General features: G+C 43.0%; 3 protein-coding genes and 1 pseudogene across 6 annotated transcripts in view; all 4 read right to left on the reverse strand.

The window, feature by feature from the left end:
• Positions 1 to 12,786, reverse strand: part of LOC129834662 (terminal nucleotidyltransferase 4B-like) — a 32,826-nt gene extending 20,040 nt beyond the window's left edge. The window contains exon 1 of the mRNA XM_055899859.1: positions 11,965 to 12,786. Coding sequence (XP_055755834.1) covers positions 11,965 to 12,470 — 506 coding nt within the window. The 5' untranslated portion in view covers positions 12,471 to 12,786. The remainder of the gene's footprint in view (positions 1 to 11,964) is intronic.
• A 2,914-nt stretch (positions 12,787 to 15,700) lies between these two features.
• On the reverse strand, positions 15,701 to 22,817 carry LOC129834665 (HEAT repeat-containing protein 3-like). Of its 3 annotated transcripts, none has more exons than XM_055899862.1 (16): positions 22,317 to 22,386; positions 21,519 to 21,666; positions 21,041 to 21,213; positions 20,612 to 20,699; positions 19,958 to 20,061; positions 19,647 to 19,756; positions 19,394 to 19,534; positions 18,896 to 19,197; positions 18,456 to 18,546; positions 18,079 to 18,233; positions 17,794 to 17,876; positions 17,397 to 17,533; positions 17,158 to 17,246; positions 16,851 to 16,994; positions 16,504 to 16,680; positions 15,701 to 16,400 (listed from the first exon to the last, which is right to left on the reverse strand). In XM_055899862.1, the coding sequence occupies exons 2-16, from the start codon at positions 21,525 to 21,527 to the stop codon at positions 16,287 to 16,289; spliced, it is 1,917 nt and encodes a 638-aa protein (XP_055755837.1). In that variant the 5' UTR covers positions 21,528 to 21,666; positions 22,317 to 22,386; the 3' UTR covers positions 15,701 to 16,286. The 3 variants fall into 3 exon arrangements, with proteins under 3 accessions (XP_055755837.1, XP_055755838.1, XP_055755836.1); XM_055899863.1 differs by having other exon boundaries at positions 21,534 to 21,666; positions 22,317 to 22,384; XM_055899861.1 differs by lacking the exon at positions 21,519 to 21,666 and having other exon boundaries at positions 22,317 to 22,817.
• A 96-nt stretch (positions 22,818 to 22,913) lies between these two features.
• Positions 22,914 to 26,028, reverse strand: LOC129834668 (nuclear envelope phosphatase-regulatory subunit 1-like). 2 transcript variants are annotated; one of them, XM_055899868.1, is made up of 6 exons: positions 25,903 to 26,028; positions 25,052 to 25,123; positions 24,750 to 24,823; positions 24,498 to 24,607; positions 23,518 to 23,572; positions 22,914 to 23,353 (listed from the first exon to the last, which is right to left on the reverse strand). In XM_055899868.1, exons 1-6 carry the CDS (start codon positions 25,937 to 25,939, stop codon positions 23,312 to 23,314), a joined length of 390 nt encoding a protein of 129 aa, XP_055755843.1. In that variant the 5' UTR covers positions 25,940 to 26,028; the 3' UTR covers positions 22,914 to 23,311. The 2 variants fall into 2 exon arrangements, with proteins under 2 accessions (XP_055755843.1, XP_055755844.1); XM_055899869.1 differs by having other exon boundaries at positions 25,915 to 26,027.
• A 163-nt stretch (positions 26,029 to 26,191) lies between these two features.
• Positions 26,192 to 27,252, reverse strand: LOC129834667 (arylamine N-acetyltransferase, pineal gland isozyme NAT-10-like; annotated as a pseudogene).
• Between the last annotated feature and the right edge of the window lie 644 nt (positions 27,253 to 27,896).

A 27,896-nucleotide genomic window follows, 5' to 3' on the forward strand; every position in this document is an offset into this window, starting at 1 on the left:
GCATGTTCTTGGGGACAGTAGGAGAGTCTGAAATATATCAAACGACACTGACAAAGATTGATGGCAGAATATATTGTAAGAGAAAAATCTAAATAACAGGTCTACAATACAATTGATGGGGTCTACAATATATAATTTATTATGCCAGTCAATGCAATTTGTAAACAACTTTCACCAGTAGCCCGCTGAACAGCCATCAGAGACAATTACCCCGACCTACCATGTAAAGGAAATGGTGAAAAAATACAATTACCCTGCCCTACAATCTAATGGAATAGAGAAAACAGAAATGACACTTCCTCAAACACGCTAGGCATTTATGGAGTTAATCGCAAAGCATCATTACTACATAAACTGGCTTCTTTACCAGAGGCGTGTTATGTTAAAGGCTAACTGCCAACAAACTGTAATCAAGAAGCATCTACTGAAGACTGGAAGAAATGCATTAACTACAGCATTATGACAGACAGGCTGACGTGTGTGAGAAAAGATCACAAAGCCACCATAATGCAATACATCTACACCTTTGGTACAAATCATAGGGCATATTCCCACTGTTAGGGGCATGGACCAGTTCTTCACTGGTACCAAAGCAGTTGGCATAAATGTAATTTCCCTTCCCTAAGGTAAAATTAAATAGTTTGGGAGGACAATGCTAATAAGTACAAGTGTTGCAGTCCTTGAGTTAAAAATGGGTGCTTAACCAACAAATCGACTTTACTAAACGATCAACAATGCCCCCGGGTCACTTCCCTTCACCCCGATAGTCAGGTAAACTTGGTCCTTGGCTGGGTGGGTATGAATGCCAGGGCAGGTTTAGGGAGACCAGGGACTGTGGCAACTGTCAGATACATTACACAATGGCACAGAGACAAGATCGTGACTGGGCCAGTAATTGACTGACTGGGGTTATTTCTGCCTGCAATTCACCCTGCTTTCTGACTATTATTAAAGCTGCAGATTGACCAACACACCCACCCACAGGGCCTAGACCAGAGGCTATATCAATAACACTAAAGACCGGGTCACACAAACATTCACACGTGGTACTGATTGCCGCCCACACACACGGTGCGGCCTAAGCCAGCTTCCACCTCAACCTTTGACCCAACCAACACACGTCCTTGTTGTTCCAAACTCTACTGGTTAGCTCTTGTATGTTCTGGCCAGTGCTTAGTGTGGGGACAGGAAACGGAGCAGAATGGAGAGGAATCAAGCCAGTCATGGGGGATTGCAGCAGACAACACGTGGACCAACCAACACAGTAAGGCCGTAGGGGAACTCCGTCATCGGAGGATAAAAATACTTATTCCCTTTCCTAATCTTTCAAAAGGAAACTCTACTAGTTTGAGTTGAATGGCAAGCTGCACATACAGCATTATGATTGTGAGCAGAGGCAGCAGTCCTGTTGCGTGAGCAGCTGTAATGTGAGTGAACACCACATACTGGAGGGGGTGTACTAAAGGCCAGGACACCAGAGGGCTGGGCTGGGGCTGTCGTGGACTGGCAGTGGAGCAGGTCACTCTGCCCTGGCTGCCCCTTTACTGGGTATGTTCACACACACACACACACACACACACACACACACACAATCCCAGTCAAGCACAGGGCCATGTAAACAACACAGCAACCAGCCAATGACAGGCCTGTAGCACAGCTTCCTTTGGCAGGAAATTCAAAGAGTGGGAGAGAAATGGTAGATACTTCTGAGCTTGTTTAGCCAAGCTTGTGTGCCTGAGAGGGCTCAGCTGTGAGGAACACTAGTAGCTACTGTAAACAGCCTGATTCAGCCTGCTTGTCATTTGCGTTTCAGGGTTTTAGATAACAGTCTTCCCTGGCGCTTACAGTAGTCTGTGTTTCGCCTAATCCTCATCGACACCCAGACAGACATTCCTGGTGTAGCAGCCAGGAGTCCAACTGAAGGGCCCTGACCCGGTTAAACCCCAGCCGACAGCCGCAACCAATCACCAGCCTGTCTGTTGGCCCAATCTACACAGCAGTCCAGCCAGCCAGACAGTCATGCCAGTTCAATGCCATCAGTCCCTGGGTAGAAGTACTCCTCCCTGATGTGATGATACCAGGCCTTTCAAGCTACATCACTGCAGGTGTTCATCCTCAAACAATGATCCCTTTATATTCATACAGAGGAGTGTATCACACAGCTTGTAATATAAACAATAGGCTGCTAAACTAATCTTAACTTCTACACCTTTCCTCACCCAAGCACCAGCCTCTCCCATTTTAAGTAGGCCAAGCTAACGCCTCAGGGCAGGCCCGGTAATTGTGTGTGAAGACACCCACCATGAGGTTCCCTATCCTGAGGTACCATGAGCTGTTTTTCTGGACGGGCCAGGGCCTCACATTTCAGTGTATTCTGAGGTGACTGAAGCGGAGCACTATGCAGGGGATTCCTTCCTTCTCTTTCTATTTGTCTCTTCATTTCTGATGTTGGTCAGACTGACATGGGAACAGGAGTTGAAGTACCTTCAACATGTGACACACCCACCCACACACACAGCAACAGGCCCAAAGATACGCTCTGCGGAGGCAACCTGGCGGACAGCATTCATCACACCCAGCCAGTCCCTGCACCGTGAACACACCTAGAGTCAACATAGCAAGGTATGACTACAGTGGGAACTAGTGATGGGGGGGAAAAATCATCTAAATTAATGACAGATTAAATTCTGATTATTTTGAGGAAGTGTATACTGGCTACAGCGTCTCAACATGGCCAAACAGTACTATTGCCGTTTGTTTTTCAAGCAAAGGTGTTAAGAGAATGTGAGCACATTTGTTCGGTTTTCCGCCAGCTGAACTGAAGCATGCTGACGCCTTAAGTCACTCCATCGAGAGCCACCTGTAACAATAGAGGACAGGGGAGTGGGCCGTCCTCAGACATACGCACAGGAGGGAAGCAGTCTGGTACTGGGTCAGGAGATACAGCCATCAGCAAGCCATTCATATAGAGTTCACATATAGCCATTAACTTGGACACGTTCAATTCAACTGACTGACACACACGTCACATATTGATATGATGCACACGCACACACACTCTTCCATACATACACTCCCACAGGAAGTCCATAGTCAAACCTGTGTCACACGTACCACACAATGACTGACACACTTATCGGGGGAGATCAAACAAATCTCTCACCAATTTGGAGGCGATGGCAATAGAAATGTAATGTAGTTGTCCGACACTGCCAGCCTCCTACACTGTGCTTATAACAAACAAAAAACTGTGCCAGAGTCAGATTCATTTCAGAGAGTCAGCCTAAGTATAGGCTCTCTATTCCAGCTCAGACCAGTGGTGCTGCTAAGTTTCATTTCACAGCAGCAGTGTCTGACTGGCTGTCCATGTGAGAGGAGAATGGGTTTCGTTTCAGGGTTAAGCCACACCGTCTCGTCACCCAGGGAACCGGCTTAGACCAGGGGGAGCAGCCCAGTGCTTTTGGAGCATGTGAAAGAAACAAAATCGCTGCTTCCTGAAACCTTCTGGATCACATTACAGATAGCACAGCCTCAGCCAAAGGAACAGAACACAGACCCTTGGCACTTGGTAAAAGATAATACGCCTGCCTTAATCATATGGAAATTGTGTAATCGCCTCAGAGCGAGCAGGGCTTCCAGAGAGCTGAGCCTGGAGAGAGCAATTAGGCTTCACACCCAGCGAGAGAGGTGCTCCTGTGGAAGGCAGAACAGGACTAGGCAAACCCATTTGGGAGCCCTGGGTTTAGAGGAATGGCTTTGCAACTGAAACAAGCAACATCTTTTCCAAGATATAGATACTGTAGTTTACTACTGAGCAGCAAGTGCCAGTAGGTTTCTGGTGTGGCAGAGTGGAGAAGCATAACATCAGGGTCTCATCTGCAAGTTCACTGTTGCAGTGGAAGACTGGTACTGCTTATTGACCAGCTGCTCAGATGGACTGACAGTATAAGGGTGTGTGAGAGTCAGAGGGCAGGGCATGTGTCTTGAGTTCAGACACAGGCAGTAAAAGACAGAGGAGGGAAATCTAACTGGCTGCCCAAGTGCCTTTGGGAAAGGAGAGGGTTCGCTGGCAGATGGCTTTTCGAATGTGCAAGGCCAGCCCCCTGGTTTAGAATGGCCTCCACCAAACAGCATTAGAGCAATCAGCTATAAATACTGCAGAAGGACCAGGGACAGAAATAACAGGGTACTGTACCATGCCCATGTTTCATAGCGCTGCCAGAAACAGTGAGAGACATGTCATCCAGCAGGCATTCTCTTCACGTGAACCTGCAAAAACTGCAGTGCTACATGTGTAAATATGCCGCTCACACAAAAACATGAATCGGCTAGCCTATGAGTGACAGGGCCAGCAATACGCATAGTCACACACACACACACACAGAGGAAAGGAAGTCAACCCAAACCACACACTGAACATAAGGTGGCCAGTTCATTAAGCTTTCATCAATGCCTGACTTATCCTCCAGCAGCACTACAGTGGCTCAGACTGGCTACCATAACCAGAGGATTTGAGTTAAAGACAAGCGAGAGCTACGAGGACCCCAGTTGTCCCTGATTGTTAGTGACCTGCTTGGCCTCAGTGGATTTATCTGGCACACACTAGCTGCGGATGAAACCATGTGTTTAGTGCTGAAAAAAAAGCTCCCGGCACCACAGGCTCCAAAACATCTGGCGTGCTGGAAGTCCAGCCATAAACACTACACTTACATTACACCATCCTCTTCAATTAAAGCCCTAAGGCTCAATCCACCATAACATCTAGGTCTATATTCAGAAGTACAGAGGCCCATGGACGGACACAGACATCAAAAGAACAATCTAATAAAGATCAATTGGGCTGCAAGATCTTGGGCTACCCCAAGTACAATCTGCAGACACAATGCTAACAGATTTGAGCCATTAGCACTAGGCTAAACATTAGTAACAAGAGTCTAGTCTACTCAAACTTGTGTGTTTGGTCTAAACATACTGCATGTCATGTCCTCTGATCTCCATGACAATTTCCACTTCATCTCTGAGCTCACAGGCTAAACTCCAATCACTGCATGACCCTAGTCTGCCTGTCAACCAAGTCCTCATGGCTCCTCCCACTGAGGCCTTTTAAAAAAGAGCCAGGATGCAACATGTGAGTGGCAACCTATCAGACAAGCATAGAGATCTGTGGTATACAGGTTGCATATTGAGTTCATCAAGACTGGAGTAGAGAAAAGAGCACACGGTGTGCTTTTCATCATTAGTCACATGGCATGAAGTGACCTGTACCTAGGTAGGTTTCTCTTAATCTGCCTGGTTGAAAAGCATTTATACAGGCTTATGAAAATGCAATTGCCAGAAATGTTTTAATACATATACTTAAATACAGTGAAAAAAGATTTCAAACATCCAATACTTTAATAATTACCATAATTTGTACAACAGAAACGGACACCAAACAAACACAGCAGTCTCCAATTGAAACTTATTGTCAAACAGTATGACAGTCACAAAAGAAATAGGATTGTCTTTCAGTATTGATTTTGTCTGGGCAGTACCAAAACAAGAAACAATCTACCTAACTAGCTACCCCCTGTTCATATGCTGTTCAGACTACATTAACTTGACCGGCTTTCAAATTGGCCAGAAGGGGAGAAAATATCAAAACATTCCTCTTTAAGCACATGGGATGGCTGAGATACGGAGGGTTTCCCCACACGTGCTGGTAGAGGGAAGGGTATATTACCCACAGTCTAAAGGACCAGCAGCATGTATAGCTCTCTGCAAGTCCTCGCCTCACCACCTGGCTGTATGCCAGAAGGGGGGCAGAAGGGGGGCACGACAACTGCCTTTTCTCAATTAGGTTTGTAAGACATGTCAAAGATAAAATTATAAGTAGCGGGTAATTTTAAACTGCTTGCATGCTTTTCTCCTTCAAGAAAAAATAGCTGATTCAAAGGGGGTGTGGCAGATTTCAAAACTCTTCCGTGAAGGACTCCGGTAGGATACACTTGTTTCCTCGCCAAAAGGAGCCTATCGAGGAGGAGTAGCACTCATGTGCGTAGACATGAAGTGCTTTGAAAGGCTGGTAATGGCTCACAACACCATTATCCCGAAACCCTAGACCCACTCCAATTTGCATACCGCCCAAACAGATCCACAGATGATGCAATTTCTATTGCACTCCACACTGCCCTTTCCCACCTGGACAAAAAGAACACCTACGTGAGAATGCTATTCATTGACTACAGCTCAGCATTCAACACCATAGTGCCCTCAAAGCTCTTCAATAAGCTACGGATCCTGGGACTAAACACCTCCCTCTGCAGCTGGATCCTGGACTTCCTGACTGGTGCCCCCGCACATTGGCAAGCCGGACTATCTGCATTGTGTCCCGCCACCCGCTCTTCTACGCTACTGCATCTCTCTGTTTATCATATATGCATAGTCACTTTAACCATACCGACATACTACCTCAATCAGCCCGACTAACCGGTGCCTGTATATAGCCTCGCTACTGTATATAACCTCGCTACTGTAATTTTTCACTGTCCTTTTTACTTATCTATTGTTAACCTCATACTTTTTTTTTTACTTAAAAATTGCACTGTTGGTTAGAGCCTGTAAGTAAGTATTTCACTGTAAGGTCTTCGCCTGTTGTATTCGGCACACGTGACAGATTTTGATTTGATCACTTTCCAATTTTGTGCTTCCCAGTCAGGGACTTGGGGAAGAAAGCTAATGAAACATTTCCAAAACCAGTGATTACAAGCCTGAAAAACACTTTCTGAAAGAGACACTATCAATTGGCAGATATTTAGGCTTTACATGTATATATTGTGAAATATATGTTCATAATGCAACTCAGTAACTAAGCATTGTGAGCAGAATAAGAACCAGGAGTGTGGGAGACAGAGCCTGGTTGTGACTGTGATCCAGGCTGTATAGTAAAGGTTGGGGTATTAGAGTAATCACTAAGGAATGTCCTTATGCAAACAGTGTGCTTCATATTACTATAAATGAGGATCAGCCTGGCTAAGACTTTGCTCTGGGCTCTTGCATGTTGCTAGCCTACACTTGTCAGGCACGTAAAAGAGGGGAAAAAACACACCTCTACACATCAGCCTTTAAAACAACACCCCACCCACCCCAGGACTTTTCTCTAGCTTAAACTAGTAAGAACTGCATTTCTGAAATAGCTCTATGTCACACTAAGAATATATAAACTAATTGGTCAATATGTTTTTTCAAGACAGACCTGGTCCATTATACTTAGACTAATAAACAGAGGGGACTCAGGCAAAACAACAATGATAAGATAGTGCACCAGGATGGTTGTAAAGCAGCACATTTCATTTCAGCGTCACGTGTCTGGGGAAATAACCTCTGTCATTATAGAGAAAATGGTTACAGTAACCTAACCTCTATATCTGCTTTGTACCAACTTGACATATTGATCATAATCAGTAAGCTATTATAGCCAACCTATATGAAAGACAGAGTGTACCCGGGGCTCCCGAGTGGCACAGCGGTCTAAGGCATCTCAGTACTAGGGACTCCAGGCTGTATCACAACCGACCGTGATTCGGAGTCCCATAGGTTGGCGCACAATTGGCCCAGCGTCGTCCGGGTTAGGGATTGACCGGGGTAAGCCGTCATTGTAAATAAGAATCTGTTCTTAACTGACTCGACTAGTTAAATCAATCAAATGTATTTATGAAGCCCTTCTTACATCAGCTGATGTCACAAAGTGCTGTACAGACACCCAGCCTAAAACCCCAAACAGCAAGCAATGTAGGTGTAGAAGCATGGTGGCTAGGAAAAACTCCAGAGGAAGGCCGGAACCTAGGAAGAAACCTAGAGAGGAAGCAAGCTATGACAGGTGGCCAGTCCTCTTCTGGCTGTCCCGGGTGGAGATTATAACAGAACATGACCAAGATGTTCAAATGTTCATAGATGACCAGCAGGGTCAAATAATAGTAGTCACAGTGGTTGTAGAGGGTGCAACAGGTCAGCACACTGAAATAAGTGTTAAATAAAAATACTAAATTTCAGACTCTACTAACAGGTCTGGACCTTTATGGCTGGGAGGGTATACTTGCCCTGTAGCTACACGGTTACTAACAAGTCCCACTGACTATTCATCGCTCAGCTCTGTCAACTCTCAGGCCTTTATGTATGGAACACTTCGAGAGAAGGGGAATAGTTTAGTCTCCCTATACATGTTGTGTACTATGGCTTTAAGATACATGATGTGCATAACATTAGAAGCCTCCTCCCTAAGTTTGCTTTATTCACTGCTTTAGCACACTCCGCCAACCCTGATGTCCTAGGCGTGTCTGAATCCCGGCTTAGGAAGGCCACCAAAAATCCTGACATTTCCATCCCTAACTATAACATTTTCCGACAAGATAGAACTGCCAAAGGGGGCAGAGTTGCAATCTACTGCAGAGATAGCCTGCAGAGATCTGTCATACTATCCAGGTCTGTGCCCAAACAATTCAAGCGTCTTCTTTTAAAAATCCACCTTTCCAGATACAAGTCTCTCACCATTGCCGCTTGTTATAGACCCCCTTCAGCCCCCAGCTGTGCCCTGGACACCATATGTGAATTGATCGTCCCCCATCCATCTTCAGAGTTCGTACTGTTAGGTGACCTAAATTGGGACTTGCTTAACACCCCGGCCATCCTACAATCTAAACTAGATGCCCTCAATCTCACACAAATTATCAAGGAACCTACCAGGTACAACCCAAAATCTGTAACCATGGGCACCCTCTTAGATATCATCCTGACCAACTTGCCCTCCAAATACACCTCTGCTGTCTTCAACCAGGATCTCAGCGATCACTGCCTGCGTGCGTAATGGGTCCGCAGTCAAATGACCACCCCTCATCACTGTCAAACACTCCCTAAAACACTTCAGCGAGCAGGCCTTTCCAACTGACCTGCCCTGGGTATCCTGGAAGGATATTGACCTCATCCCGTCAGTAGAGGATGCCGTGTTGCTCTTTAAAAGTGCTTTCCTCGCCATCTTAAATAAGCATGCCCCATTCAACAAATGTAGAACTAAGAACAGATATAGCCCTTGGTTCACCCCAGACTTGACTGCCCTTGACCAGCACAAAAACATCCGGTGGAGTTCTGCAATAGCATCGAATAGCCCCCGTGATATGCAACTCTTCAGGGAAGTCAGGAACCAATATCCACAGTCAGTTAGGAAAGCTAAGGCTAGCTTTTCAAACAGAAATTTGCTTCCTGTAGCACTAACCCCAAAAATATTTGGGACACCAAAGCCCATGGAGAATAAGAGCACCTCCTCTCAGCTGCAAACTGCACTGAGGACAGGAAACACTATCACCACCGATAATCGATCATTTCAATAAGCATGTTTCCACGGCTGGCCATGCTTTCCACCTGTCTACCACTACCGCGGCCAACACCTCAGCACCCCCTGCAGGCTTCTCAAATGACTGCCTCGCCTGGTTCACCAACTACTTCTCAGACAGAGTTCAGGGTGTCAAATCGGAGGGCCTGTTGTTCGGACCTCTGGCAGTCTATGGGGTGCCCAAATGCTCAATTCTCGGGCCGACTCTTTTCTCTGTATATATCAATGAAGTCGCTCTTGCTGCTGGTGATTCTCGGATCCATCTCTATGCAGACGACACCATTCTGTTTTCATCTGGCCCTTCTTTGGACACTGCGCTAACAGACCTCCAAACGAGCTTCAACACCATACAACACTCCTTCCATGGCCTCCACCTGCTTTTAAATGCTAGTAAAACTATGTGTATGCTCTTCAACCGATTGCTGCCCGCACCTGCTCGCCCGACTAGCATCACTAATCTGGAAGGTTCTGACTTAGAATACGTGGACAACTACAAATACCTAGGTGTCTGGTTAGACTGTAAACGCTCCTTCCAAACTCACATTAAGCATCTCCAATCCAAAATTAAATCTAGAATCGGCTTCCTATTTCGCAACAAAGCCTGCTTCACTCATGCCGCCAAACATAACATCATAAAACTGACTATCCTACCGATCCTTGACTTTGGGGACGTCATTTACAAAATAGCCTCCAACACTCTACTCAGCAAATTGGATGCAGTCTATCACAGTGCCATCCGTTTAGTCACCAACGTCCCATATACTACCCACCACTGCGACCTGTATGCTCTCGTTGACTGGCCCTCACTACATATCCATCGCCAAACCCACTGGCTCCAGGTCATCTATAAGTCTTTGCTAGGTAAAGCCCCGCCTTAGCTCACTGGTCACCATATCAACACCCACCCGTAGCAGCACTCCAGCAGGTATATTGCACCCCAAAGCCAACACTTCCTTTGGCCGCCTTTCCTTCCAGTTCTCTGCTGCCAATGACTGGAACGAATTGCAAAAATCCTCTGATGCTGGAGTCTTACATGTCCCTCTCTAACATTAAGCATCAGCTGTCAGAGCAGCTTACCGATCACTGTACCTGTACATAGCCAATCTGTAAATAGCACACCGACTACCTCATCCCCATATTATTACTTACCCTCTTGCACCCCAGTATCTGTACTTGCACATCATCTGCACATATAGCACTCCAGTATTAATGTTAAATTGTAATTATTTGCCCCTCTATGGCCTATTTATTGCCTAACTCCCTACATTTGTACACACTGTACATAGATTTTTCTATTTTTCTTTTCTTTTGAGTTATTGACTGTACGTTTGTTTATGTGAAAGTCTGTTGTTTTTGTCGCACCGCTATGCTTTATCTTGGCCAGGTCGCAGTTGTAAATGAGAACTTGTTCTCAACTGGCCTACCTGGTTAAATAAAGGTGGGAAAACGTTATAAGTTGCAGGTTAAATAAAGGTGGGGAAAACATTAGTTGCATCTGCCCAGCCGCTCCTCTTTAAAGTGCGGCAGAACACACTGATTTCACCTCGCTTTTCCAGTCATTAAGAAATAGATTGCGACTTGGGGTTGTGGTTAGATGTGGGTCTGTTATGTTTGCTATATGTACTCTGATATTTATCATTGTTTGTTCCTATTCCCCAAACAGCCACCCTATTATGACATTAGCTAAAGGAATAAATCGTGTTTGTGATGCCAACGTTTGCTCACATAAGTGAGGATGTGCGAGTTGGAAAAAAAACACGCTGTTTAATAAAGAACAAGTCTTGTCCCTTCAACATAACATTGGCGACGATGTCTTATTGTTGTCCCATCTAAAGAAGTCAGAGTAGATCTGCTGTCTAAAGAAATGGGTGGATTTCTTAAATCTCACAAATCTAAATTTGGGAAAATACTGACTATGACCAAAAGTATACTATTTACACATTTTACTACATTTGGAACTAGAATAGATGCTTCTGACTATTATATCAACCAGATAATAGTTTTTTCGGTTTTAATTGCTGCAAATTGGCAACAGTGAAACAGACGAGAAATACCAGCATTAGTTAGGCAGGCTTATTCTGACAGTCAGTAACATGTCAACTATCAAGAAAAGAGTTCTGCATTGACTTGACTACCTTACCGAACAGTACTCGTGCTTTTAGCTAAATGTCAGTCGGATTTTAATTTTTGCTTTACTCGTAAGCGTAGCGAACACATGCAGATGTTGGCAACCACGAGGTAGCTAGCTACCAAGGTCATAAAACAAACTACTGGAGGTAGCTAACTAACTGCTAGTTGACTGTCCCATTGCCTTCGACTGACCTTAGCTGGTTAGGAACTACCCCTAAAATTACGGATAATGACGCGTGACGGTCAAATCGGCACGCCTAAATATGGCTATATTGTCTAACCATAGGAATATGTGCGCTCACTTCAGCCAAGTTAGCTGGCTGGCTAGTTGTCTAACCAACTAACGTTAGTGTGGCATAGATAGATAACGTTAGCTAGATAACGCGTGGTTCATAATTAACTCGTAACGTTATATTAGCTAACTAACGTTACTTGTAGCTGGTTTTTATTTGGGTCATTTTGTTTCTTACCCCAAGATTCCTTCAGAGTAGTTCTTGACTTTCCATGGTGTTCCCGTGTAACCACAGCCTCCGGTCTCGAGGCTACTGTTGAATCCATAAGTGCTAGCCTTGTTGTCTCTTTTCCTTTTGTTGGGGTGTCCTGAGACCCCAGAGACCCGAGTACACACGTGTCCCCCTGCGCCGCCCCTCCCCAACGATGAACGGTTGTTGTGGTTGTTATTTGCTTCCAACGGAATAAAGTCTCGTTGTTCGACTACATCTCTGTCTTTCGTTGAGTTGGACATTCCCTGATTCCGGGGTTCGCTGTTAGTGACAGCTCCGTTCTTACACGAGATCACGTTACCCAATGTCCCGTTGATGTTCTTTTTCGGACTGAGGCTTGACAAACCACCCGTGTTACAGTTGTTATTGAAGTACAGATTCCCCAGTCCTTGAGTTGTTTCCCAAATCTGCATCCACAGGCTGTTGGCTGGCCCACGTTGTTCTGGCTGAAACCAAGCGATTCTTGGATCCATCAAACGACACTGCAGACACACTGCCCCAGAGCAAGGCTCAGTTCGTGTAGCTAAAGCTAGCACGGTAGCTAGCTAGCTAACCTCACTCGTAAGCTTCACAGCGGACTAACGTTAGCTAGATAGGTTACTTCAAATTGCTATAAAATATCTAAATCTGCCATCCATGAATTAAAACGAATATATATTATTATACAGTAGGAGACGTATGGATGTTGGCAAAGTTTGGATTCAAGAATAAAGGAAACGTGCGCCTTCGCCTATCGAAGCGATTCTGACCCTTTCCTTCTGATCGTGGGTCCTCAATGGCGGACACTGCGCAGCCGCAGATGTGTACAGAGTGAAATGGTGATTCGAAAAGGGCGGAGAAAGTGTAGTTCTTACGCAAGAGCAGAACATGTTACTTGTTGTGTAACAATGGGCGATTGATGAATTATTTTCACAAAACATGGGGTACACACACTGAAATAAGTATGTGGGAGGTTTGTAATAAAAAAAAGCAAAAATATACCGAACTTCATGTCATGACAGGACATTCTATCCATCAGGCTGATACATTTAAATTCCATTATTTCAAAGTATGAAAGCAGCATATCAAAGTGGAGGCAATATACCAACAGCAGTGCCTTCTCCCTTGTCAATGAAACCACCATTGCTGAATTATTTTCTAAATCCAAAACCACAACTTGCTCCCTTGACCACTGCCTTAGTTAAGGCATGCCTCTCTGTTCTCTGCCTTCTGGTGGTCAATATTGTAAATACATCTCTCACATCTGGCATTGTTCCTACTCCTTTGAAAAGAACGGCTATAACTCCCATACTGAAGAAACAGGGCCTGGACCCTGAGATCCTCACAAACTACAGGCCCGTCTCAAACCTCCCCTTCCTCGCCAAAGTGCTTGAGTGGGTGGTAGCATCACAAATCCAACAGAACATGACCTCTCATGGTCTTTTGGAACCGAACCAGGTCGGGCTTCCGGGCTATGCATAGCACTGAAACTGCCTTGGTAAAGACTCCCTCCCACTCCATGTCAAAAACTCACAATGCATACACATATTCAAGTCCACACTAAAGACAGACCTCTTCACACAGGCTTACCCATAGTCTCTGTTGTTTTAGCTTTTATCTTCTGTCTAATTCACTTCCTTGATTGGTCTGTCATGTTTAGCGTTCTCCATGGCTAATATGTCATCATGTTTAGTGTTCTCCATAGTTAATCTGTCATCATGTTTAGTGTTCTCCATGGTTAGTCTGTCATCATGTTTAGTGTTCTCCATGGTTAATCTGTCATCGTGTTTAGTGTTCTGCATGGTTAGTCTGTCATCATGTTTAGTGTTCTCCATGGTTAATCTGTCATCATTTTCAGTGTTCTCCATGGTTAATCTTTTATCATGTTTAGTGTTCTCCATGGTTAATCTGTCATCATGTTTAGTGTTCTCCATGGTTAATCTGTCATCATGTTTAGTGTTCTCCATGGTTAGTCTGTCATCATGTTTAGTGTTCTCCATGGTTAATCTGTCATCATGTTTAGTGTTCTCCATGATTAGTCTGTCATCATGTTTAGTGTTCTCCATGGTTAATCTGTCATCATGTTCAGTGTTCTCCATGGTTAATCTTTTATCATGTTTAGTGTTCTCCATGGTTAATCTGTTATCATGTTTAGTGTTCTCCATGGTTAATCTGTTATCATGTTTGGTGTTCTCCATGGTTAATCTGTTATCATGTTTAGTGTTCTCCATGGATATGTCATCATGTTTAGTGTTCTCCATGGATAATATGTCATCATGTTTAGTGTTCTCCATGGATAATCTGTCATCATGTTTAGTGTTCTCCATGGTTAATATGTCATGTTTAGTGTTCTCCATGGTCAATCTGTCATCATTGTTTAGTGTTCTCCATGGTTAATCTGTTATCATGTTTAGTGTTCTCCATGGTTAATCTGTCATCATGTTTAGTGTTCTCCATGGTTAATCTGTCATCATGTTTAGTGTTCTCCATGGTTAATCTGTCATCATGTTTAGTATTCTCCATGGTTAATCTGTCATCATGTTTAGTGTTCTCCATGGTCAATCTGTCATCATTGTTTAGTGTTCTCCATGGTTAATCTGTTATCATGTTTAGTGTTCTCCATGGATATGTCATCATGTTTAGTGTTCTCCATGGATAATATGTCATCATGTTTAGCGTTCTCCATGGATAATGTCATGTTTAGTGTTCTCCATGGTCAATCTGTCATGTTTAGTGTTGTCCATGGTTAATCTGTCATCATGTTTAGTGTTCTCCATGGTTAATCTGTCATCATGTTTAGTGTTCTCCATGGTCAATCTGTCATCATGTTTAGTATTCTCCATGGTCAATCTGTCATCATGTTTAGTGTTCTCCATGGTTAATCTGTCATCGTGTTTAGTATTCTCCATGGTTAATCTGTCATCATGTTTAGTGTTCTCCATGGTCAATCTGTCATCATTGTTTAGTGTTCTCCATGGTTAATCTGTTATCATGTTTAGTGTTCTCCACGGATATGTCATCATGTTTAGTGTTCTCCATGGATAATATGTCATCATGTTTAGTGTTCTCCATGGATAATGTCATGTTTAGTGTTCTCCATGGTCAATCTGTCATGTTTAGTGTTGTCCATGGTTAATCTGTCATCATGTTTAGTGTTCTCCATGGTTAATCTGTCATCATGTTTAGTGTTCTCCATGGTCAATCTGTCATCATGTTTAGTATTCTCCATGGTCAATCTGTCATCATGTTTAGTGTTCTCCATGGTTAATCTGTCATCGTGTTTAGTGTTCTCCATGGTCAATCTGTCATCATGTTTAGTGTTCTCCATGGTCAATCTGTCATCATGTTTAGTGTTCTCCATGGTTAATCTGTTATCATGTTTGGTGTTCTCCATGGTTAATCTGTTATCATGTTTAGTGTTCTCCATGGATATGTCATCATGTTTAGTGTTCTCCATGGCTAATATGTCATCATGTTTAGTGTTCTCCATGGCTAATATGTCATCATGTTCAGTGTTCTCCATGGTTAGTTTGTCATCATGTTTAGTGTAATGGTACTTTTACATACTTATTTTTGCTTTTTATCCGATTTTCTTGTATATAAAGTGACTTTGGGTGTACATTTTGGGTGTACATAAAATACATTTATTTTATATTCTCGCTAAATATCAGAACAAGGTAATCAATTTACTTTCAGCAACCCAAATCATGTTAACTACATCCCCTTGTAAATGGATGGCAAGTTCTGCTTTATTCATGACATCTCACATGATCAGTTGACACTGGGCCTGTCCATCTCATTTTCCATGACACCAGAGTCATGACATGGGGTCAGATAGCAGATTCTTGTGTGAGAAGCACATGAATACTACAACTGGTCATTCCTAACATGGAGGGCTACAGTATGATAGTGTGTGATGTAAGAGTTGGTTGATAAATGTGTAAAATAAACCATAATATGTTCTGTCAATTTCTTTAAAATACAGCACATTGAAAGGTACTTTTATACATAAAGTAAATTAATTTGTCACTATGTACCGCAACATTCATTCATTTAAAATAGCGCACATCTTTTTTGTACACATAATTATGTAAACACTCACTTACCAAGGACAATAGTTACGCATTTCCGTCAGAACGTTAAAACAAAAAGATAACCACCATGAAAATCTGTTATTTTGATGTTCAAGGGATAGTTCACTCCAAAACAATGATTTTTGGATTGAACAGTCCCTTTAATGAGGGTCTATTGTACTGTATATTCTGAGTCATTTCATCTCAGCCAGATGGTGTAGTAGTGTCAGGCTGCTATCATTTTTTCACCACAGTCTCCAAGTAGCCAATAAACCTTCTTAGGTTGACTTTGACGTTGTCCACCACACACAGCTGCTCAGGGCTGTACTTTCCCTTCCCTTCTTTACGAATCTGCACATAGAGGACCGGAAACAGCAATTAAACAGATGACAACAGTGATTTGCATAAAGAATGCATACAAACTGTTCCTAGTGATGGGCTGCAGCTCTATTACCTTAGCCTTGAAGACGGGTTGAAGTGCCTTCAGAGCAGACAGTAAGTTGATGTTTTCAGCTGCTCTCTCTGCCTCATCTCCATCCGCAAAAACATCGAACAGAGCATCCAGGGCCTCTCCACAAACCACAAGGTTGGCATCCTTTGTTGCAACTTGGAGTAAGGCATTGCCAATCATCTATAAAAAAGATATTACAGTGTTATTACATCATGGTCACATAGCCAAGATGGGTTAATAAACCGTAAACATTTTTTTTTAAAGAACAAAAATAGTTAATTCTGAAGTAATCATTAGCTATCTAAAACACATTTCATACAAAAGAACTAGGGATGAAAATAATAAGGTACCCGTAGAGTTTCAGCTGTCCCCTTCTCTTTAGCCAGTGTGCTTCCTGTGATGCCTAGGATGGCCAGAGCGTTCACTCTCACACTGACCACGTCACAGCGGGTCGCTGCCTCGCTCAGGCTCATCATCTGCTGGGGGGTCATACACTGGCAACACACACACACAAACATAGACATAAACAATGAGTCATCGAAGAGACTTGTCGGGATAGTGCTGTGGTACTATATAAACTAACAGACAGATGACAGTAAGGCTAGGTAAAATGTACTTCAGAGGGAAACTCTCCTCTGCTTCAGTCAGCTGTCTTACCTGTGGGATTTTCATATAGGCTATGATCTGTAAGAGGGATCGTATGGCACTGGTAACTGCCTCAAGGAATTCCTCCTCCTTAGGGATCTCTGAATAAGCAAATTAACCAAAAATAAATTATGAATGAGACAATTACTCTCCTTTTGTTAATGTCATTGCTGTGAAAGTGAATCAACCTACCTAGTAAAATAAAGATTTAACACAAATAATGAAGAGATGGTACGACATGTAGATCTAACCAGGAGGACTGAAGACCAGCGTGGACAGGTGTTGTGCGACAGCCTGAAGAGCGGCTGCTCCCCCTAGGGACTCAGCGTCCATAGTAGACAGCATGTTGTGAAGGCATGTCAGGGCCCTGTACTGCACCCGATGCATCCTGGGGGGAAATTTATTTTAGTCAACTCCTAAAGGCAGGTAGCGATGTGGTAAACAAAGTGTACACCAGTAATGCCATTATAAGCCAGAAAAATGGAATACCTCTATCAACTGTACCGTACATTGACGCATATTGGTTCAGTGTTACTAGGATCATGACAAACCACTCAAATTATCTCGTGATCTAGTATATCACAGAATATCTAGTGTCTCATTCTTTTTAGGTCAAAGAAAATGACACCATGCTAGACAGATAATTACTTTTTCATCAAGATTTTCCAGGTGGGATTGTGATGACATACGTCCATGACTTCGCTGCTGGGGAACTGGGTCTTCTTGAGAACCTTGAACATATAGACATGGATGGTTATCACCTTCATACAGTGTAGTGGCTATAACAGAGACAGTAGGAACACACATTAGCCTAGTACCCTGACATTACTTATTTAATATTTTGCATGTGAAAACAGAGGGAACATAAAAAAAGACAAACATGAGCAGTGACGTGAAACAATTATGCTAGGTGAAGAAAGAAATCCCCCACACCTTCTCTGGGATGTTGTGGTTGATCAGAGCCCCGTGGACCTCAGCAGACAGACACAGTGGGGACAGGAGGCTGGTGTTCCCTTCTGAGAGTCCGCCAGTACACATCTCACTCTCGTCGCTGCTCGACGCCTCCTCCCACTCATCGTCTGACGGGTCTACAAAAAAAACACATAATGAGTCACAACAACCGATGTACACCTCAAAAGCAACAAAAGCTCATTTTAAATCCTAAATATACATTTGAGCATCAAACAGTAAAAATTCTGTCCTCTTATCTATGAACATGTACCAGACAGCTGTGTCAAACAGTAATGAAAACAAAGCTCCCCAGGTCAGTACTGCTCTGCTGCCCAAACACTGCTGCCCACAGCACTCACCATCAGAGCAGCACATGTTGACGATGATCTCCAAGGACGTCTGCTGAGCTGTCAGCAAGGCCGTCGCCTCCCCCAGCTCCTCCTTGCCCCTCTGGAGAAAGAAAAGCAGACTATTGACACTGCAGCAGGGACACAGCCACCTCTTACGTCCCTGAGTAAACCCTGCTGTGTGTCCCTCTCTTCCTGCCTGCTGAATAAAGCAGTATCTCCCTGAGGGGAGGGCCACTACAGCTCTGAATACCAACTGCAATACTCTGTGCTGTACAATCAATATTTAGCCGGTTCACAGCATTTAACAGTGAGGAGTCAGGTACGTACTCCAAATATTAAAAACTGAAAATGCAACACTCTTTACTCAACCCTATCACTTCGGATCTCTATAACCATAACTCAAAAGGGTTTGATGGGTTTGTTTCTGAGTGAAAAAGGACAGGACTTACAGGCAGGAGGTCAGAGAAGTCTTTATCCATCTTGGTTGCCTTTCCATTCCTCCTCAGTCCAACCCCCTCCTCCTCATCATCATCCATCTCCTCTACAGCCATATTCCCTACAGCTGCCTGGTGGTCATCCACGCTCCCTGCCTCTGAGGCAGTGGCACTGCGGGCCACCTCAGCCTGGCGGAGCTGGGGTATCAGCGTGCCAGCATCCAGCTCCAAGCACTGGGACAGGGTGGCCATCAGGGCGTTGAGGGTCTGGGCCTGGCGGGCCGTGGGCAGGCTGCTCTTCAGGTTCCACACTGACCCTGTCAATGGACGGAGCACAAAGCACACAATGAGCACTGGAATCAGACTAGTTATTTAGTTAGGCTATTAACAAACAGCTTCCAACCCCCGACTCTGACTTAAGTCAGAGAATGAATGCAGAGTGAATGACCGGTTGACATTGTGAGGTAAAAGAAATCTGTAAATAATGTGACAACAAAGATGTTGTAGCCATACCTGCAGCCAGTGTCCTGAGCAGTGTGTGAGCCATGTCCGCCTGTGAGGATAGCAGCACACTCTCTAGAGTCCCTAATACAGCATTGCTCATACTACACAGCAACTCTGCGTTGTCCTCAGTCACTGTGTGCAAACAGTGGGCTAAAGACAAAGGGGGAGCAGGGACTTACTACAAAATACATAATCAAGTCAAATATTTAAATGGTGAAAATGCTCATTAAAGTCGTGTGAAAATTGGCTTGATGAGACTAACCTGCAGACAAAGCCAGCTTGATGTTGTGAGTGTGCCGCGCCAGACACTGTAGGATAACATCCAGAATGCCTGCTTTGTTGAACACAGAGAGTGCCTGGCTACTGCTCTCACTGACAGACAGGGTGATAATTCAACAGGAGAGTATGGTGTGAAAGAACCATAGAAACATTGGCAAGCTAACAGAATTTAATACAATTTTGGATCTCTATGGGTAGGCTACTGGATGCATGCCCAGATCACTAGGTGGACCGACCAGATGACATTTGTGTTACTACTACTGTTACTACTACATTTAGTACTTTTTTTGTTACCAGAGATTCCACAGCAAGTTAACTGCTTCATTGGCGACATCTTCGACTGTGTTTTTATGCCCTTTTAACGAGAGGGCAGCATTGGTCTCAAACCCAGCACAGCACTGTGGAGAAATAGTACTGGGGTTTAGACACTTTGAAAACATCGGACCTGGGTTCAAATACATGTGTATTTGAGTATCTAGTATTTAATATACTTTTTTCTGTGTGTATTTTCAAATACACAGCCCAAAACAAGTACCTATATTTGAATGGTCATTTGTAAAAACCAAATAGGCTACCAAACTGCATTTGAGAGAATTTCCAAATTCTTATTTCAAATACTGTTTCCAAGTGTATTTCCAAATACATTAAAATATTTAACTGCTTGTCTTTTCAAATAAAATATAGGCCTATCTATCTTAATACTTACTTTGTGTGAAAGTAACAGATGCTTGAAGTAGTATTTGAACTCAGGTCTGGAAAACATACAGCCCTATAAAATAGCTATGCATTGATGTGACTAACCATCAAGGAATGGAGGTATTCAATTGCATTCACTTTTCAGATATGCACACCATGAAATATGTTGTTCAAAATGTGAAAAAACATAACCTTGGGCCACACCCATAAATACATCAACTTTAAGGAATGATTTACGAGGGAAGGCCTCACCTCTCGAAGCAGAGCAGTCAGAGGAGTCATGACGTCCTGTTTCACCATGTCGTCACACACCTCATGACCCCCACAGGCACTCAGGTTCCTGATGTGAGAAGAACACATCACTCAGTCTTTGAGAGATAACTATCACATCAGTGCCAACAGTTAATTGAGGGTGTGGTATTTCAAGAGGACTCTCTCAGTGTCTGTTTAGCAAGCCAAAGCATCCTTCACTTACCTACTTCTGTCTTACAGGACATAATGGCTTCAACAACCATCTACATTCAAATCTAACATTCAGCACACTCTCCGAACAATCTTGCAATATCTGATAGGCTTGATCCTCAGTCCAGACTCCACACCATCCCTCTCACATTGCTCAGGAATTCTGTTAAGTGGCTAGTACTGGGTAGTGAACATTCCATTGGGAGGCTGAGGGCTCACCTGAGTGCCCCTGTGGCAGTCTCCCTGACGGCCAGGCTGCGGTCCAGCATTAGGGGCCCGAGACGTCTCACCGCATCCCGCTGGAGGAAGCCTGGGATGGTCTGGCTCTGCTGCACCACGCGTGATATGCTGGCACAGGCAAACTCACGCACGTCTGCACTGGGACTCTGCAACTAAACACATACAGTATAAACAGGGGTTATTTGGATATCCACTTTTCATACCATCTGTGTTCTTTTATCTTCCAGTTGTATATGTGGGAAACACTGTTTAGTGGCACTGAACTAGATTTTACAATGTACTGAACAAAAATATAAAATGCAACAATTTTACTGAGTTACAGTTCATATAAGGAAATCAGTCAACTGAAATAAATTAATTAGGCCCGGCCTAATCTATGGAATTTACATGACTGGGCAGGGGAGCAGCCATGGGTTGGCCTGGGAGAATGAGTTTTTCTCCTACAAAAGGACTTTACTAGAGACATAAATACTCCTCAGTTTCATCTGCTGTCCGAGTGGCTGGTCTCAGACGATCCCGCAGGTGAAGAAGCCGGATGTAGAGGTCCTGGCCTGGTTTCACATCGCCTGCGGTTATGAGGCCGGTTTGATGTTCTGCCAAATTCTCTAAAACGACGTTGGAGGCGGCTTATGTTAGAGAAATTAACATTCAATTCTCTGGCAACAGCTCTGGTGGACATTCCTGCAGTCAGCATGCCAATTGCACACTCCCTCAAAACTTGATATTATCTGTGGCATTGTGCTGTGACAAAACTGCACATTTTAGAGAGGCCTTTTGTCCCCAGCACAAGGTGCACCTGGGTAATGATCAAGCTGTTTAATCATCTTCTTGATATGCCACACCTGTGGAAGGATTATTTTGGCAAAGGAGAAATGCTCTCTAACAGAGGTTTAAGCAATTCGTCAACAAAATATGCTTTTTGTGCATATGCAAAACTTCTGGGATCTTTAATATCAGCTCATGAAACATGGGACCAACACTTCACATGTGTTTATATTTTTGTTCAGTATACTTCTGTGAAATTGTAATGATTTTTTTTGGGGGGGGGGGGCACATTTGAGCGTGAATATAAAAACCTAATAACACGTGGGGTTTTTTGCATATGCGGGAAGATCCTTAGGAAGACATTTAATTTGTCTTATGGACACATTGGTGAACAACATTGACAGCACTGACTTGCAAGAATTTATAGAGTGCAACATATGATCAATTACACCGAAATAACAGTACTGTTGTCAAAACTTGGGGATCTTACTTTCTCCAGTAACTCCCCAGTTGGAGAGTCGACTCCATCAAAGAATTCACCGTGGTCCTGTTCCATTTCCTTTACAGCAATTACCGACAGTCCCTCTGCGTTGAACTGTGGACGTCTAAATTTGTTAGTCTTACTTTTGCCCATAGCTTATTTCGATTAAGTGCGAAGCGATATTGATCTATCATGTAGTAGGCTGTCACACTCTCACGTTTCGCATCATTTTAAGACATGTGGAACATCAGTGGAGATTCGTCTGGTGCCGTAAAATGGTGCCTACTCTCGCAAAGCAGAAGGGGTGTCGTATTTATGTCGCAAAGACGAGACCAGGACCACGTTTTTACACTTTATAGATTAATCCTTCTACTCCCTTTGAAAGAATTATCGGTCTAACATGGCTGGAAAACCACAAACTAATTTGCAGTGAATATAGTTAAACAATGCTTAAACGTATGAATACAATAAAAAATAAATGTAAAGACAATTACACACTGAGGAGATACTTTCAAACAAGTTGTACACGCATTCACAATCTGAAGCAAAAACATAGCTAAGTCTACAGGTTGCAACCATATACTACAGTAAATCACAGGAAACACATTTTCATACAAGTATTTATTAGGTATATAACAATTAGTTTAAAAATAGAAAGATTTATCTAAAACAAATGCATGTCATCATTAGAAATAAACACATCTGAACTCATGGCGAATGAGTTATGTCAAAGGGTGTGTGAGCCCAGAAGCAGCTTTAAGGGAAACCATAACACTGACAGATGCTGTTAAAAGAGGTGTTTGATGTCCTCTCCCCTCACAATCCTTCATTAATACGTAATGGAGCACAACATAATCACCCCCCTTATTTCCCCAATCTTCTTCCTTCTTACGTTGTTTCAGATCCTCCAAACAGGATTCTGGTCCTTGTGTCAGTCTGTCGTTCAGTGGCAATCAACATAGTCATTAAGAACATTTTATTTCCCCACCTCTCCAAGTTCGTGGTTATTGGATGTGTGGCCGTGGTTTGAGAATTAGTTTTCCCGTCTGTAAGAGACATAACCATCAAAGTCAATACAATGCATAGATGTACAGGCAATAATTCAAAATCATACTTTTAAATTATGTAATGGATGACCAAAAACATGACAGCTGGATTGAATTGATTAGGAATTAAGGTAATCTCAACGAAGATGATTTATGCAACTTACATCATCGCAGGACATGTTGTATTCCGCTAAAACTGTCCGACAGCGAGCTGCAATACTTGGAGAGTGAGTTAAAAGAGAATTGTCCTATTTCTGAAGTAAATCTCTATTTTTTATATAAATTGCATGTTCTAGAAAGGTCCAGACACTTCTCTTGTGATTTGGCTTGTTTTTGAGAAACTAACCACAACAGTGATTCAATTTCTCATTGCTTGTTGTGCAGTATCAGGGCACACAAAAGATATGAACAAAAGCAAAAAATAAACAAAATAAACAAGACCCTTTTGGAAACAAACACGCTCTCAGTATAGTGATGTATAGGATTATTAAGGCCACCAGATCCATAGCTGTCATTTACCATTCAACAGTATCACTACTTCCTTAAAGGATTATTTTCAGTACAGTGATGTAGGTCTTTAGATGTTGTACATGTAAGAGTATAACTTTACGTCCGTCCCCTCGCCCACACCCAGGCTCGAACCAGGGACCCTCTGCACACATCAACAACTGACACCCACAAAGCATCGTTACCCATCACTCCACAAAGGCCGCGGCCCTTGCAGAGCAAGGGGAACCACTACTTCAAGTCTCAGAGCAAGTGATGTCACCGACTTAAGGCTGCTAGCGCGCACCACCGCTACCTAGCTAGCCATTTCACATCGGTTACATACACATGAAATTGTGTCATTTCTAACTTTATCTGCAACATTTTAATCCATTTTGGTCAAGTAGCACTGTTTCCCCCACACAGCTGTGCAGGCCGAGCGAGTCCCTATTGTACACGGACATAGCCAATGCAACAGCTGGTAGAAGAAAAGTCTTGAGTTGCACAAAATGGAATATAACGTTGCGGATAAAGTTTGGAATGACACAATTTCATGTGTACAACATCTAAAGACCTGGGTTACTATACTGAAAATTCTCTTTCTTCGTAATCCTACTGAAAACATTAAGTTTGGAACTTTAAACAAGAGGAAGGATACATTGATGGTGCAACAACTCGTTTGTGTATTCCAGCAAAGAACAGAGCAATCAAAGTGATGCAGCTGATGGTGAAGAACGGATGATTCCACAACGATGAGAAGAAAGACACCTGAGAAAGACAGCCAGAGGTACAGAGAGATTATACAGGCAAACACACACAACCAAACTAAAATCACAAACACACTGATCTGTGTGAAAGGTATCCTACTTTATCACATACACAATCAAGCTGCCATCACAAACATACCGACCTTCTGTGTGTCAGGGTCTATCAACCAGTTCCATGCTCCAGTTGTCGTACAAACAGAGACCACTATTAGAATCACTGAAACAAATGTGAGATATTGAATTAAATCACCATAAAAAGTGCCAGAATAATGTAGGTCTGAATCCTTTACAAGAAAATACAAAATAGTCTGGCTGGGAGGCCATTTACTCTTGAAATGTCACTGATTGTGGTTTGACAGTTGCAGTGTAGTCATTGATTATAGGTAGACCGTTTCAATATAGTCATTCATTATGGTTAGACAGAGTTGGAACTACAACTACTTACTTCGCCACCTCCCAGTTGCAGGTTGCAAACAGGAGACGTATTCTGTTAATCTTCTCTCAAAAGCTTTTAGATCTGCAAAAACAAGCTGCGCGTCAGGGCATTCATCTATATTTCTACCAATGTTCTTGATCAAAACCACACAGAAGGAACATACAATATCCTTTTAATGCGCTGTGCTTCATTGGTTTGGAACCGATGGAGTAATTCAAAAGTAAATTAAGCACACCTGCATAGTGAAGGCTCCGATTCCACTGAATTGCTATTGGAAGAGTAAATTGTAGCTTCATAGTTAACCGTTACATCTTCACGAGGACACCCATCCAAAACGACTGAATTATGTTTAGTTTGGACTGGCAAAACAAGCCTATAGTTAACGACCTTCTGTGATAACCTGGACATAAATAGAATCAATCAAATGGGGTAAAGTATGCGGATACGTTTGCATTGGTTAACAGTTCTGGCGCTACCTGTTCTGGCGAGCGTGTAGCGGTGGTCTTCTGGGGCTAACAACTACCGGTATGCTAACTATTTACAGCATAGCTAGCTAGCCGGCTAATTAGTGTAGCTAACAAGCCTTTGTGTGAATTTATTTTGTACAAGTTAATGTCGAACCCCCACGGAGGGAAATCAGCAAAAATGTAATTAGCTTGAGTTTGGTATTTTGACTAATTTACCAATGAATGTCCTTTAAGAGAAAACGTTAGCCTAGCTAGTTACGTCACCGCGGCTGGCTAACAAACGACTCAAGTGAATTGTAAAGGCACGTTTGTCACCGTGCGTTTTCCTTCAAAGCGAAACTTCACTTATAATAACATGCATCATGATTTGTGAAAATAAATGAATTTGCTTGCCATGTTGACTACCTTCGGCCTGTTCCAAGGAATTCATTGCTCTTCTCTCCGGCTGGTGGACGTGCTAGCTAGTTCTCCTGGGCAATTGGGAACAGGCGAAAACCTTAACGTAGATTGGCCGATTTCGGAAAATGTACAGTGATTGGCTTATTAAACAAGCAACTGCTACGGCGCAACCCCATAGCACCTACTCTTCAGATATGATCTGAAAGTAGGTCGCAGAGACTAAATAACCATTGAATATGTATTTGTTTAAAAGCATCTTTATTGACTGTTCAAAGACCGCACAAACAACTCTGGTGAAATAATTTTGTTATATTGACAGAATACTAAATGTGTTTTGTAAATCTCACTGATCTCAATGGGGAGAATATTTGGTCAATGTAGCAGCAACTAGATTTGCCTAGGCTACGTTACAATTACATCACATTAAATATGAAATGTTCCAGGCAATCAAGTTCTTAAATAGTGTAGCCAGCTTTGTTGTTTATGGGAACCAACTTGTTTGCTAACAACACATTAAACATTTCCTTCAGCACTTTATCCACATCATCATCAGATATGTCTTTCATATCCAAAACATCAAAACCATCCTGGTTGTTGTAGGTGACCTCACTGAAGGTCCAGCCAATTAGAGCTCTGAATCCTGTAGCCGTCTGCATCGAGCAGATGGACTTGTTGGTGAATAGAGACTTTGGATCTGTCTGAAGGCAGTGGGAAGTCTCTAGGAAATTATCAACCCCACGGGGAACCAGGGTGAAGCCGTAGATCTTCGTGGTTGGGCTCTTGTCTACCAGAGGCGAGTTGGTAAAGGCCTCATTGAGAACCAGAGGCTTTTGACCAGTCTTCTCCAGGGTCCACAGGTCTCCCTCTTGTATGAGACGGAAGACGCCAGGGGATTGTGGCTGGTCCTTCCTGGAGACGAGCTCAAGAGTGTGCCATATTTGGGAGGATACCCCAAAGCTCACGTCTGCAATGTAAGCAGTCCCATCAATAACTACCTTGTTGATGAGGTGAGAGTCTATTGGCCCGAACTGGTTTATGGTGTTGTTGTAGACTCTTGAACCCAGTGTTACTGGATTATAACCTATCTCTTTTAGCACCCAAGCAAAGAGGAGGTTATTCTCACAACACCAACCCCCCGATTGCTCCTCACAATCTTATTGAAAATCAACTCGTGGTCCATAGTGATCTTCTCACCACAGTGAATGCTGAGGTTTTCAAATGGTATTGACATCACATGGTGTTTGTGGACCTGGTTCAGTGTTTCAAGGTCTGGTTTAGAAAATGGGCCGTGGGACCCGATCCTCTTGAAGTACTCTTCCAGATTCATTTTGTCCTAAGAGTAAACAAAACAAAGACACTGCATGAGTTTATGCTTTTGCAGGATTTACGACTACATATACAGAAACTGACATCCGCTAATGTCTCATTCAAAATTTGTTTTTCACATGGAGTAAGATCCTATTTTCAATTGAAACACCACCATGTAGGCATTATCCTTGAGTTGAAGGATAAAGGATTAAAGAATAGACAAAAACGTGTGATACTACATGGAGGCACAGGCAGCTATTTTTCATTTCCATTTGATGATTACTTACTTTCAAAGGCAGTGAAAAAGTAGCTTCTCAAAGTACTGCTCACTGTTCAGAGTTCTTCAGGGCAAGAAGGGCAAAGCAGTTGTGCATTAAAAGAGATAATAATGCCTCTTACATGATTAAAACGGAGCACCCTAGACTTTGCTCATGTACTGGAAAGCAAAACTAAAGTTCACGAGTGAGCCTTGCATAAGGGACCTCACTTGTAAAACACTGGAGCCTTGTGGTTAGTGATGAGTCGTTCGCTTGTAGGTGAACGTTGGGAGCCGGCTCGCATATCAGAAGAGCCGAATCTATTTATAAAAAAAATTAAGATATAAAAAAATCGAACGATTTAAATGAATAGAATTAACTAATTCAAAGAACGAAAAAATAAATAAAATAATATAGGCCTAC

Source organism: Salvelinus fontinalis, chromosome 35, assembly GCF_029448725.1.
Source record: "Salvelinus fontinalis isolate EN_2023a chromosome 35, ASM2944872v1, whole genome shotgun sequence".
NCBI classification, from domain to species: Eukaryota; Metazoa; Chordata; class Actinopteri; order Salmoniformes; family Salmonidae; genus Salvelinus; species Salvelinus fontinalis.

Coding starts and splice junctions, on each gene's coding strand:
- LOC129834665 (XM_055899861.1), bottom strand. CDS start 22,460: ATGGGCAAAAGTAAGACTAACAAATTTAGACGTCCACAGTTCAACGCA. Junction 19,535..19,646: donor CAAGCTGGCTTTGTCTGCAG/GTTAGTCTCATC, acceptor CTTTGTCTTTAG/CCCACTGTTTGCACACAGTG. Junction 17,877..18,078: donor ACCACAACATCCCAGAGAAG/GTGTGGGGGATT, acceptor TATATGTTCAAG/GTTCTCAAGAAGACCCAGTT.
- LOC129834668 (XM_055899868.1), bottom strand. CDS start 25,939: ATGAATTCCTTGGAACAGGCCGAAGGTAGTCAACATG. Junction 23,573..24,497: donor CGAGTTGTTGCACCATCAAT/GTATCCTTCCTC, acceptor TCACTCTCCAAG/TATTGCAGCTCGCTGTCGGA. Junction 23,354..23,517: donor ACAACATGTCCTGCGATGAT/GTAAGTTGCATA, acceptor TGTCTCTTACAG/ACGGGAAAACTAATTCTCAA.